This window comes from Tachysurus vachellii, chromosome 5 (assembly GCF_030014155.1).
Source record: "Tachysurus vachellii isolate PV-2020 chromosome 5, HZAU_Pvac_v1, whole genome shotgun sequence".
Taxonomy (NCBI): domain Eukaryota; kingdom Metazoa; phylum Chordata; class Actinopteri; order Siluriformes; family Bagridae; genus Tachysurus; species Tachysurus vachellii.
Window position 1 is genome coordinate 16,818,092 of NC_083464.1, and position 14,616 is coordinate 16,832,707.

At 38.1% G+C, this 14,616-nt stretch overlaps 1 protein-coding gene across 3 annotated transcripts in view; it reads left to right on the forward strand.

The window, feature by feature from the left end:
- Positions 1-14,616, forward strand: part of ascc3 (activating signal cointegrator 1 complex subunit 3) — a 147,728-nt gene that overhangs the window by 76,170 nt on the left and 56,942 nt on the right. For 2 of the 3 annotated variants that reach the window (XM_060870035.1, XM_060870036.1), the window contains exons 12-13: positions 456-632; positions 1,342-1,413. In XM_060870035.1, the coding sequence (XP_060726018.1) occupies positions 456-632; positions 1,342-1,413 (249 nt within the window). Of the gene's footprint in view, positions 1-455; positions 633-1,341; positions 1,414-13,655; positions 13,709-14,616 lie in introns of those variants that run through there. The other variant, XM_060870037.1, reaches the window with a different exon arrangement.

The following is a 14,616-nucleotide window of genomic DNA, read 5'->3' on the forward strand; positions in this document are numbered from 1 at the left end:
CACACCGTCTCTTTCTCTCCGTTCCCTCTTTCATGTCCATTTTTTCTTTCACTCGATCATTACTGGGCATTTGACATGCAGAATGCTCTACTTCATGTAACACCGTGTGCTGGTCTTATTTGCTTTATCCAGTCAGTGCGTGAATAAAATACATTTGTTGATAAGTGAGTGGCTCAATCAATTCTAACTATTATTAGACTTTATTATCTGGTGTTCATATTCCTAATTAGGTCTGTAATGAAAGAGAACAATATTTGAATATAATATAAAGCATGTAATGAGACGCTCAACAGTCAAAATAAAACCATGGGCTATTTCATCATTCTTGGGCTATGCTGAGTAACAGCTTGTTCCTTGCTTCAGCTGTCTGTATTTGAATGCAGTGTAAATCTCACTGTTTTCAAAAAATCTGTCTTTCCATTGGAAGACTGGTGCTACATTGTTTATTTGTGCAGGTGGAGTCAACTCAGAGCATGATTCGCATCCTGGGCCTGTCTGCTACGCTGCCTAATTACCTGGACGTGGCATCATTCCTGCATGTGAACCCGTACATCGGCCTGTTCTTCTTCGACGGCCGCTTTCGTCCTGTTCCCCTCGGACAAACCTTTGTTGGAATTAAGACTACAAACAAGGTAACCGTGTGTTTTTTTTTTTGTTTTTTTTTTTTTAATTTTTTAATTTTTATTATTATTTATTTTTTTGCACATCACCCTAATGAAACACAATGTCAAGGCAGCCCCCCCCCCCCCAAAAAAAAAAAAAAAAAAAAAAAAAAACATATACACACACACACACCAAAAAATATAGCAAATGAACCACTTGACATAGGACTCTGCAATGACTGACAATTGCATAAGTGTATTGAACGGTCTGATATTATTTAACACACTGTGGAGGCCCTGCCACATTCCCCTTACCTAACAGAATTATTGTTTTGGGCTGTGCTCTTGTCTTGACTTAGCTTGAATAATGCATAGAAGTGCCAAAGAATGAGTTGGTGGAGTTCATTAATGTGAATAAAGTCTGGCATCTTTTACTTGGGCAAAAATATATATATAAATGTAGGGAAAATTAAATGAAGGGAAAAATGCTTGACAGTTAAAAAAAAACATTAGCATAACATAATTGACCGTAACCAACACAACAATAACCTTAACACAGTTGATTGGATGGATGGATTTTGAGATATACGAGCTATGTGAGATATGATATATATATGTATATATATATATATATATATATATATATAATGTATGATATATAAAATCATTGTCTTCAGGGATGAAAGATTTTACAGTACAGTGCAAACCTTCATCTGTGTGTTCTGTGTGCCATGTTCAGATTCAGCAGCTGCATGACATGGAAGAGGTTTGCTACGACAAAGTACTGAAGCAGATTAAAGCTGGATATCAGGTATTGTGTGTGTAGGTGTTTGTGTGTGTTTGTGTGTGTTTCCCCTAATGCCATCATTATCCACAGCTTGAAAGTCACATGTACTAAGGACTGCATGTATTCATGCAAGTTTCCCTGATGAGAATAGAAAAAAAACAACTCTACACAAAGTCCATTTCTTGGCAGCTTAATATAGTTTCATTTAAAAAAGAATAAAAAGCCCTGGAGTCTGGATATGTCCATAGCAAGAGTCCAAAATACTGATAATGACATTAAATCAGACCCAGAGCAGCTCAGCCTGTTCCTTTAGCATCTCACAGACTTCTCCACTCCAGGGCAGTTTATGACTCGTGCCTCTTACTCGCATTCAGAGATGCACAAATCACTAAACTAAAAGACTCTTAAATACCACATCCATGCCCAGAGAATTATAATTGCTGCTCACTCACTTATTCCTCCTGCTTGATCCAAGATTTTTAGTTTTCTCAGATTTAGTTATTGAAAGTTCTCTTCCTCCCAAACTATAATCAATCAGAAGCTGATTGTTGTAAAAAGAACGCTGGGCTGCAATAAAGCCGTGATATTTAGTTTACGGTTTGAAAGCAGGTGACCCGTGAAGAACATAACAATTCAGCGTGCACATACATTTATGTCAGTGAGTGACGGGATGACTTAAAACGTAGTCCATATCTCTGTAGAACAGCGGTACACAGGAAGTGTGTTTGTTGTGGTCATTCTGACAGCTTGAGAACTCAGCAGATAACATAAATAATGACTCTATTTCCAAGGTGCATGCTTCATCCTATATTGTCTAGCATGCCGGCGCACAATATAGATTTGAATAAACATAAAGAACTTGGCCAGCCTGGGAAAATCTTTTTACTTCAATATATGTCCTACTGTATATTTATGAAGAGGTGAAGGAGTTGAGCTGCTGATCAACGTTAAAAGCACCACCAAGGTGCCACTGCTGGGCTCATAAGGCAAAGCCCTCTAACTCTCAACTGCTCAGTTGAATAAATTAGCTAAATTTAAAATGTAATAAATTTCATTTCTATAATTTGCTCTGGATAAAAGCGTCTCCCGAACACCATAAACGTTACTGAGGCTCGTCTTCATTTAGCTTTTGCACATAACTATCAACACATGAAGTTCACTCTGTGAGGAAATCACACTTAGATAGCAAGGTTTTAGACATATTTTCCAATGTGCTTTTTAAATTAGCTTCTTACCCGGTGGCATCGTTGCAGAAAGAGCCAAAGCAATATTGAAGTGTACATTTAGAAAAAAAATCCACATTAGTTTGTTAAAATATAGTTGTTTTTATGTTAATTATGTCAGTGATAATGATATTTTATAATTTTTTTTTTTACAATGTGAAACAATGTAACAGGGCGAAAAACAGAAATTTGACCTTTTTTGTGTTTTTGGCTGCCTGTGACAGCAACATTTGACAGGTTTTCCCAGACCCCCCCAACACACACACACACACACACACACACACACACACACACACGCTTGACCTATGTTATTTGACGAGCTTAGGTCTTTAGTTCAGCTCAGCATTTAGCATTCAATTGAGAGAGGAGGCTGTACCTCTGTTGTAGAAATATAAAACTGTTTTGTTCAAAGCCAAATAAAGCGCTCTAGTGTCTCACGTCTGACATGGAAATAATTGTCTTTTATCTTTAGTCTCTCTAGACCGGTAGTTACCTCCCACAGTTCAGTGCCTCACATAACTGTCATAACGTGTTTTTAAACTTTTTCATCTAAAAGAAAGAAAGTGTGCAATCTTACCGCATTTATGAAGAAGCTTTTCATATGTTAATGAAGTAATTAAGTATATATTTTACACAGCGATCCTGTTCCTTTTAATAGACATTGTCCCAAAGCAGCTTTGCCAAAATCTGGCTGTAGATTAAGATTCATAATGAGTAAACCAGAGGCAACGGTGTCACAGGAAAAACTCTGGCACGACTTGAGATAGAAATCTCGAGAGGAACCAGACTCGAAAGGAAACCCATCATCTTCTGGGTGACACTGGAGAGTGGGATTATAAATCATAACTCTTCTACAGCTGTATAGTATACAGATAAACCGTAGTAAGTGTGTTGAAAGGACGTTCCGTATGTGCGACACGGTCGCAAGGAAGAAAGCAGGTTTTCTGTTTGTGAGTTGTGAACAGTTATTAGTGCATATTCAGCTGCCATTACCTGCGTTACACTGATCTCAGGTCGAATCTCTGAAGATGTTCTTTCGGGCAAATTGTGCACTGTATGGATTCAGGAACAATTTTGTTTAGTGCCGCAGTCAGACAGTCAGGAAAGAACTGCAAATGCATTTGAGTATCAATTCTTTGCTGCCTATTTAATAGTTATGATCAAACATCGCTGCCACTTGACAGTACTTGTGTTAATCACTAGAAACCCTCATCATGCACTTCAACAGACAGACCAACAGATAACATACCATACTGCTAATCCTTAATAACTGTGGAATACAAAAAGATGAACCTAAAAATGCTGTGTGTGTGTTTGTGTGTGTGTATTATTTGCCTGCTTGTGTGTATATGCATGTCTGCTTGCCCCTTATGTCTTTTTATCTCCCACACTCACAATCTCAAAAGGGACAGGAAAAGCTGTGAATTCAGCCCTCTCTTATTCTGCCCATCTGCTCACAGTAATGAGCTTCCTGTGTCCCCTTCCACACACACACACACACACACACACACACACACACACACAGACGCTTAGCACATTAGCCGCTTGCATGACAGTCAATACTCAATCATTTTTCAATTTTTAAAATGCTCAATAGTCCGTAGTGATGAAAATGTGCGATAACACAACCACCACAATCGAACTGTGAGGGTTTTACATGAAGAATGTTTTAAATCTCACTTCATTTCTATGCAGGATCTCATGAAAAAAGGGAAGTCTAGTCCTTTAGGTTATTGGATTAAAGTACTTTTGAATTACAGTCTTCTGGCCACAGAGCACGCATCAGCACATCATCACGTAAATCCTTAATAACTCTGAAACTGCATATTGCATCCTTGACTCTTGGCCTGGAGCTATTAAAAGGGAATGATTGCCAATATGAAGTAATGAACATTTGCTTCCAGCACTATGGCGCCACAACAGAGTGATCACTGTTGCAGTTAATTCATTTAATTAGCATTAATGCTACCTGAATAGTATTGTCTAAAAAAAAAAAAAAAAAAAAAAAATCAGTGAAGGAAAAAGATGAAGGAGGTAAAGTGAGCCTCATTGCTAGGGAGACTAAGTTGAGACAGGGCAGGAGATCATGTGAATTTCTCAGCGTCTAACAAAATCTGCACTACACTTAACAGCCTGCTTATTTACAGCCATCTGTTTGGTGGAACAGTTCAAACTTCCCACAACACGGACAGCACGTTATGCACACCAACACTCAATAAATACAATGCTGGCATTGAAGAACTAGTCTAAAGGTTTAATGTGATTTTTCTTTTTTTCTTTCTTATTTTTTTTTTAAGTTATTGTTTGTTTGTCATTTTTAGCAACGGTGTCCGTCACAAATTCTGCCCAGGTCTTAAAAGGCCATAAAACTAGCTATGAAGTAGTTAAGCTTATTATTATTTTTCTTAGTGTCTAACACGAATAACCTCACAAAACACCAACAAACTCTTCAGCTGCATGAGCTGTAATCATATCATTTAATAAAGCTTTATTAATATATAGTCAGGGTTATGTCACATCACTATGAGGATGTTGACTAGTCATGGAGATGGTAAAAGCAGCGAGCTAGACAGACGGTAAAGAGATGCAGACAGATGGTTCAAAAACAGTCTTAATGTAATATTTTACACAAGATGAAACATTTTGTAGTCAGCTTCACGTTATGTAAGACTATGCTGGGAAATGCAGGATTCTGAGTTAGTTGAAAGTATATTTTAAGCACCCGAATATGATTTTTGTTTTAACTATGGATAAGTAGTCGACTAGTCCACTATTTTATTCTATTCTATTTATTTATGTTTCTCTGGTTAGTCTACTACTGAAAATGAATAATCGTGCAATGGTTTATATGAGCTATATTCTTTTTACATATAATGAGTATACTGGTAAGAACAAGAATTAAAATTCCAAGATATTCCAAGATCGTACATATCATAAGTCTCTCGTCTCTATTGTCTTGTCCTGCATCAGCTTTTGTTTTCTCAGCCCTTCACTGGGAGATGCAGTCCGTGATTTGGACACGAGACTGATGTGCACCGTGACTGATGTGTTGATTTAAATGGGTATTTCAGCACTGGGATGGCATTTCACAAACTCAGTGGCTTGAGTGGGAACGAGGGCCGACACTATGCTACTGACCTGCTGTAAGGTCAGTCTAGTGTGAAAATATTAAGCAGTATTGTACTAGGCAAAAGCAGTAGTGTACTAGTTTCAAAATTATCATCACGTTTCCTCAGACCCGAATGAAACAAGGTGGCAGGCCACATTTTGCTCGTAAACCTTGAGTTTGACGCAAATGTGCCATAGATCTGTAATATGTAAGCTTTAGGGATTCCTCTCTGCTGCCCAAACTGTTATTGTGAGCTGCTCATTAAGGATTAATCTCATGACTCAGAGAGGAGTACTAGATAAATGAACAAACTCTTTCTTTTCTTTAGCAAGAGCTTGTCTTTTATCTAGCATGCTATTGTTAGCTAGGGCTGTGTCGTGCTTTATTGTCAGCTCAGAGCTCTGTGATTGTGACCTGACTGACGATGTCTCCGCCTAACGTTCGTCGATCAGGATCAGAACTCAGATTTTCAGCATGCTGATGCTTAAGCCGTGCTGGAAATTTTAACAGTAAAACAGGTCCTTGGCCATTATTTTTTGGGGATGACGATGTAAAACATACTTGAGCTGTTGGATAACCTGTGCTTCAGAATTTCCTGCCGAACAGCCCTGTCTCTCTGCATAATGCAGAATTTCCTTGACAACTCAAAAGCAGGATGTTTTTAAAGCTGTTTTTTCCCCCCAAAACTTTTAAAAATACACTTGATGTGTTTAACCGATTCCTACACACTATTTAAAATTCTGTCAATTTTCCCCAAAACATCAAACCACGTTATACCTGTAACATAAAGCAAACATTTCAGCCTCTTGCTGATTTCCTAAGCCTGGGTCAAGTGATCATTTAAAGTGTCCATATTTTCACTTCACACACAGCTGAACTGCTTTTTCACACGTATTCTGATTAGGGCAGTCATGACCCTGTGTGAAGTGGGAAAATCTATTAGTATTTCACTGAATTCTCCAGCCATGCACACGATGCCTCTCTAAACGGGTATGTCTATTGGGTTTTTTTTTTTTTCTCCTTTCCTACCAAAGACGGCACTGATTGAGTTCTGCTTTAAGCAGCTGGGGCTGTTATGTGGATCTGCAGTATATTTGTGATTTCTAGGCATGCTGCCATAGCGCCATAGAGAGGAGCTACTCTCACAGCTTGATATTAAATTGTCAGAACTGCCGGTGACATATATTAATTTCATCTGGGCATATGATGGATGGAATTTTCTTTATGAAGTACCCCCTTTAGCTCCTCTGTTGAGACCTGGACCGGCAGACAGAGCATTAATAAGCTTCAGGAAGATTTCAGTAACAGCTTGAGCCTTTACTCCCTCAAGGCTTCGACATGATAAAAACAACCCACTAAATAACATTTGTTGCAAAGGTTCCTGGACCTTTTCTAGCTATTTTTTTAAATCGAATTGAAGAAAGAAATAAGAGAGGCAAGAAGAGCACAGTAAGCAGTATGTATTTTGTTCTTGGATCTTGAAAGAGCTTAGCTGTTAGCTGGAGAGCAAGTTAGCTGTTTTAGTCCGATTTTCTTTTCTAACTGACTTTCTGAGCTGTGAAGTCATCCAGGATATTTTGCAAGTCTAGGGTAACTGGTCTTAACAGCCATGGTCAGCAGAAAAGCATCTCAGAATGCACAGCAATTTGATCCTTGAGGTGAATGGGCAACAATAGAAAAGGACTATATGGGACTCCACTTCTGTCAGCTAAGAACACGAATCAGTGGCTACAGTGAGCACAGACTCACCTAAACTGGAAAAAAAAAAAAAAAATCTTTGACCTGAATCTTGATTTTACATTACGGCATTTGGCAGACGCTTTATCCAGAGCAGCTCTTTTTTTTAGCCCATTTATATTCAACAGAGCAATTGATGATTAAGTTGGATGTTTGGGATTAGAACTCATGACCTTCTAATCGTTGGTCTTAACCACTAAGCTACCACATCCTGCGTCATGCAGACAGTAGGAGTATTTTGCTTCAGCAGCATGACACTATTGACCCAACATGCCTTGTATCAGCAGTTCAGGATGGTGGTGGTGGTGCTATAATAAAGTGCATTTTCATGGGACACACGTTGTGCCAATGAATTATGGTTTGAATGACATGGTTTATCTGCGTCCATGTCCATTCCCTTTAATGCAACAAATTACCCTTCTTATCTATGCCACAAAGAACTGGCTGTTCTGAGAGAAAGGGGTACTGTAGTGTACCTGATAGATTTAGGTTCATCAGATTCATGTGTTCAATCCACCTTTAACTTTTATCATAGAGACCTCTACTCAGTGGAAGTCTTCTCCTAGGCCAGGGGTCGGCAACCCGCGGCTCCGGAGCCGCAAGTGGCTCTTTCATCCCTCTGCTACGGCTCCCTGTAGATTTGGAAAATAAATATTTTATTTAAATTTAGTTTTATTTTAGTTAGTTTAAAAAAAATTCAAAGATTTTGCTCTTGTAACATTAAAATAAACCGTGTTTAATTTTTTTGTCGCTCAAAATATGCGTCATATTTTGTTTTTCTCAAAATCATCTTTCCTCCGCGTTGGACAAAATACACAAGTCTCCATGTGCAAACACCTGAGACAGATTCCAAGGGACCGTCTGCAAGGTGCAAAACCCGAAAAGAGAATACAAAAAACAGTCAATAACTTCACTGTAATACACTGTATACTGTCACCTGCTCACACATCACTGATGTCCTGATAGTTATACTACAACACTTATTTGGGAGAAATGTCTTTTTGTATAATTTTTATGATTTTTCATAATAAAAAAATCAATAACTTCACAGTACAGTGTATTACAGTGAAGTTATTGACTGTTTTTTTTTGTATTCGCTTTTCGGGTTTTTGCACTTTGCAGACGGTCCCTTGGAATCTGTTTCTCAGCCATTTGCACATAGAGACTTGTGTATTTTGTCCAATGCGGAGGAAAGATGATTTTGAGGAAAAATTGGGTTGTAGCTGCCTCTCTACATTACTACTATAAAAAGGAGGTGTTATTTGTGTAGTAACAGCGTTTGGCTCAGGAGTTATTGACTCTGGAAACTCCAATCTGTGAATATGCGGCCAACTTTACTTAAGTGTTAAAATTTTGATGTCATGAATACGAAGAGGACTCAATTCGACATTGAACATTTTATTTGAAAGTAACCTTCAACCCAGCGTCTTTTTTGTTAAGGTTAGTTCAAACTGTTCAAAATATTTTTGTTTGCTTGCAGAAATAAAATTTTGTTTACTCGGTAGCAGTTCATTGATTTCATAAATGCAACACACTAGTTTTTTCTATACTTTCCATAATGGTAAAAAACGATATATGCAGTGTTATCTTCATTTTAGATGTCAAAAGGGTTTTGTGGCTCCCTGTGTTTTTTTTTCTGTGGGAAACGGGTCCAAATGGCTCTTTGGGTGTTTAAGGTTGCCGACCCCTGTCCTAGGCAGTTAGAGGAGATAATACAGAAGCTTTTAAGTTTCTCTGCATAGCTTAGAATCCAAGCTTTGTTTTATTTATGTATTTAATTTATTTTATGCTTATTACTCGAGATCGTCAGTAACTATCTATTTGGTTTTGCTTCTTGCTGTGAGTGACTTATTTTGGTATTACGTTGTGTTTCAGTGCACAGAGTGTCCTTGAGTAGACTGTGTTAGTCCAATATTTCTCTGTGACTTCTAGGCTTTTTCATCAGGGTAAAGACACAGTTCATTATATCAGCCTGCAGCACTCAGGCTTTTTGGGAATTGCTAAAACCAAGGTGATCTGACCTCCTTATTCTGCTGCAGTTTTACACAGCTGACAGCATACCGGTGCTCCTGTACAGAGCTGCTCTCCAGCTCTTTTAATTCTCAGAAACAAACCAGGGACTACTGGATTTGTTCTCTGTGTTAAATCAGACGTCATTTTTAAAGTCTTTATATAATGATGTAATGTTGGAGTGCTGTAGATACAAGTAGGGGAAAAAAACAGAGTTCCCTGTGAAAGACTGGCATCCTGTCCAGGGTGTACCCTGCCTTGTGCATCGTGTGCATGGCTGGAGAATTCAGTGAAATACTCCTGGCATAGACACCAGGGCTCGTATTTATAAAGATTCTAAGAATGATATAAAAATTTCTAACTAGGAATCGTAGCTAAAGTGAATCAGGACCAATCTCAAAGCAACTCTGAGAGTCTGTATTTTTTTCTCAAGAAAAATACAAAAACCTTTATATTAGAGAAGGCGTTAACCCTGTTGCTATGTATGACATTTGATTTTTATATGATTTATGATTATATGAATATATGATTTTTTTTTAAGATATTTGAGGCTATATTGTGTAGGGATTGTGATAGTGATGTGCTAACATCTGTATGTTTCAGATGTAACAAATGTAATGTTATAGAAATGTAAACATCTCTGACACAGAGCAGAAATGCCATAGCAACAAATTATATCATTTCTTCCGCTATGGCATCTCTGTGCTGTGTCAGAGATGTTGGCGAATCTCTAAATGCCATATCGGCAGAATATATATGGCATTTCTGCACTGTGTCTGAGAGATCTCTACTAGATCTCTCTACTCTTTACTAGATATTTCATTTGAAAGGAAAATGCCCACATTTCAAAGTATTTTCCCTTTTATTTCAAGATCATAAGGTCATTTAATTACTTAGTTTTTCCCTCCAAATGATTTCGATTTGACTTCCTTTGTTTAGTCACAGCTACCCATCTGCACTCTCAGATTCGGTGGATTATACAGGATAGAAAATAAAACTCCCTCTAGAACATACTGTAAGCTGCTCACAATATGAACAATGAGGAGCAATTTGTGATCCAGACTCATTATTTTCTTAGTAACTGTGCAGCTATTCTCTGTGGAAGCTTCAGTGCAGTATCACAAATAAGAGAAACTGAATAATACACATATTCATTCATTAAGTTTCAAACAGAATTATCATCAGCTCCTACACTACTCACTTCATTCCATATAGCTCGTATTATATTATATTATATTATATTATTATGTTATACATTATATTATATTGGGGGGCACGGTGGCTTAGTGGTTAGCACGTTCGCCTCACACCTCCAGGGTTGGGGTTCGATTCCTGCCTCCACCTTGTGTGTGTGGAGTTTGCATGTTCTCCCCGTGCCTCGGGGGTTTCCTCCGGGTACTCCGGTTTCCTCCCCCGTTCCAAAGGCATGTATGGTAGGTTGATTGGCATCTCTGGAAAATTGTCCCTAGTGTGTGATTGTGTGAGTGAATGAGAGTGTGTGTGTGCCCTGTGATGGGTTGGCACTCCGTCCAGGGTGTAACCTGCCTTGATGCCCGATGACGCCTGAGATAGGCACAGGCTCCCCGTGACCCGAGGTAGTTCGGATAAGCGGTAGAAGATGAATGAATGAATGAATTATATTATATTTTAGATATTTTATATTATATTAGCCCTAATAAATTGTAGTGTTTGTCCTGTTGTTAATTAGAGCACAACATTTTAGTGATAAACTGCATGAGTATTGTTAAACAGATTTCTCTAATGAAATCACTTTTTTTTTTTGACATTCCTGGAAACACACTTGTGATTTAATTTCCGACTTGATTTAATTAAAACCAGGCTACTTTAGAAGTTCGGCTAACATTTACACGTCATATTATGATATTTGAGTAGCCTTTTGTGTCCTGAAAGAGCCCCAAGGTGCCGCATGAAACCGGGCCTTGTATTTACAATATCACAAGGTCACGTCAAAAAAAATAATAGGTTTCTAAAAGTTAAGTAGAACCTGTTCTTTTGTTCTGTCTGATTCTGAAAATGAGAGGGAGAAGTTCATTAGGACACAGAGCTTGAAACTTTCATACAGTTAAAGGAAATGATCCTAAAATTTCAGGTTCACTGCAATATAATAACTCAGCAAGTGTAAATAGCTGGAATATAGGAAAGTTCACCCAGTGTTTCCCCTTATTAGATTTTAGACTCACACATAATATTCTTCCTCGTTTCAAGCTTGCAGTTCTATCGATATGTAATGCGCAATTCAAGCATTTCTTTCTAGGAGAAAGCAAAATTATTTAAGGATCGAAATTATTTAAAACTTTCAATTAGCAATGAATATTTATTATTAGAATAATCACATAATGAGAACTTATTATATCTTCATTAGATATATAATTCAGTATATCTTCATTCATTCTTTACAGTGTTCCAGATTTGTGTGCTTATCAACACACAAGATAATCCCTGATTATTCTCCAGCACTTGTTTGAGAGCATTTCAGTTTAAGGTTCTAGATTACTTGATGCTTCCTAGAACCTAAAAGTCTTACATTGAGAATTAAGACTAATATACAGTATTAGTTGAATTTAGGGAATAAGTTCACATTTCTTTGTATTTATTCCACAGTGTCACATTAATAATTGATCATTGTTAGCCCTTTTTACATTCTAGTGCAGATCCAGTCTTGTAGAAATACAGATATTTATTCAGTGAGGAGTAACACAATCCATACTGTAATCCATCTATCCATCCAGCACTCCATCCATCCAGCACTCCTTCCATCACTTCATCCGTCCAGCATTCCATCCATTCATCATTTTCTCCATTACTTATTTCATCACTCTTTCACTCCATCCATCACTCCATCCATCAATCTTTCCATCACTCCTTTCATCACTCCATCCATCCATCCTTCCATTACCCCACTCATTACTCCATCCATCCATCCATTCATCCATCCATTCATTTGCGGACTCCATATCCTACACAAGGTCACAGAAAACCTGGAGCCTATTATATGGGACTTGGGGGTACTAAGTAGGGCACACCATGGAATGGGTGCCAACTCATCACAGGGCACAATCTCACACACACACACACACACACACACACACACACACACACACACACACACACACACACACACACACAATGGATAATTCAGAGATAACACTCATAGTACAATACATGCTCAGGATGGAAACCAGAGAACCAAGTTTTAGATTGTGTGGCACATCTGCCTTACAAGTCTCTGTGTATGGGTTGTTTCTGTATCAACAATCACGAATTGAAACCAGCACATTAATATTATTATTAGTCATTATACGCCCAGAAAGTCCTGTGCTGCAATACAAAAATATTGCAGATTTACTGACCAATCAGATTTGAGCTTTCAACCACACTGTGGTATAATATTGACTGAAAACAAGACCTTATTTGTCCCTTAAAATTATATAAAGCATTACCACCTATTTTAATTACATATATTTATACAAACCTCATGATGTTTGTTTATCAGACCTGAATACAGTGTACAGTGACTTTTATTTAATTAGATCATCCTATGCAAAGTGAAGGACACACGGTCTGAGTAGTGTTGCTGATTATGCAGCGATGAAGCATGGAGAGCGTCGTATGGGTCAGCTTTCCACTGAGCTGCTCCTCCAGACATCTGTTATCTCTCACACACTCTCAGTGCCTCAGCTATACATCCGCGCTTAGATAAGAGCTCTGTGTCAGATTGTGTATGTGGGCTGGTGACGACTGCCCCTTCACTTAGCACTAAAACAGTTGTTCTTTCGAGCTTTGAGTGCTTTGAGGTTCTATTGTCCTGAATTATATTCATTAGATGGGACATTTTGAGTCTTGAAAGGAAAATATCAGCTTGTATTAGAAATGACAGCGATAAAGAAAACAACAGATTTGTTTTGCGAGACTCTTTTTTTTTTTTTACTGAAGTCTGAAACTGAAGCCTTCTTCATGTGACTTTTTTAAGGTTGTAAACGAATTAAATATCATTTCAGACAGGATCGTTCATGCTCATAGAGCGTACTGTCACTAATCTTCGGTTTGGAAGGTCTTGTGATAAATAAACATTGTTGCACTAGTAAAGCAGCTTGTTCAAACAGCTGTTTAGTGTTCTCTCTTCAGGTGAGTGTTTCTCTCTGTCTCCCTCTTTCTTTCTGGCACAGTGAAGAAATGCAGATTGCTCTGGGTGGTGGTAGAAAACACACTGGCAGGTGTTCAAGTATGTGTCTCTTTTTTTTATTATTTGTTTATTTTGGGAGGCTGTACTTAAATTAGCAATTACGGTTTAATTAACTGACAATTATCTGTACGACCTCATTATTGTGATAAACACCAAATTGCTAAGTCTGCTTGCCGGAAAAGGCAGGTAAACAAACGCCTCCTCTAAGACATCCTCAGCACAAAAAAAGTAAAAAAAGAAATAAAAAAAAAACAGAGCCAGAGACAAGGCATTGAGTTTTTTTTTATTGAATTGTTTTCTTTTTTACTTAGTGAGGCGTTGCTGTCGCACGGTGAGTCATATTGTTTTTAGCCATTATTGATAATAGGAGTTGTATAGTTACTGTATATAACACATTATGTTCGGGATGGTGCAGTGGGCAGAGTTGTTTTGTTGCCTCACAGCTCCAGACAGTTTCCTTTTATGGCCCAAACTTTGTGCCCTGCGATGGATCAGCATGAATTTTCTTACCTTGTGCCCAGTGCTCATGCTGTTCTACACTTAGGGTTCTCTGTAGACTTCCGTTTGCTGAATATACCTTACTTTTCCTTAAATGCACCATTGGACCGAATGTATGTGGACCCCTGTTCAGTACAACTCTGTGAGCCTTTAAAACTTGTACAGAAGAATTGTATAGAAAGACTTTGTAAGCTGTAGCATTACGTTAGTTTTGCTACACCGGAGGTCCAAATCTGTAGGACAGTGTCTCTGGGCACAAACAGATTGATGTAGAAGAACTGGATTGGCCTCTGATTTCAATCTTCCTGAACATCGTTGGGATGAACTGAAACATCGAAACATCCTCGAACATCGTCACCTGACCTCACAAACGCTCTTCTGTCTGAATGAGTGAATCTATACAGTCAAGCTCCAAAGTCTTTAGTGGAAAGCCCTCCCAGAAGAGT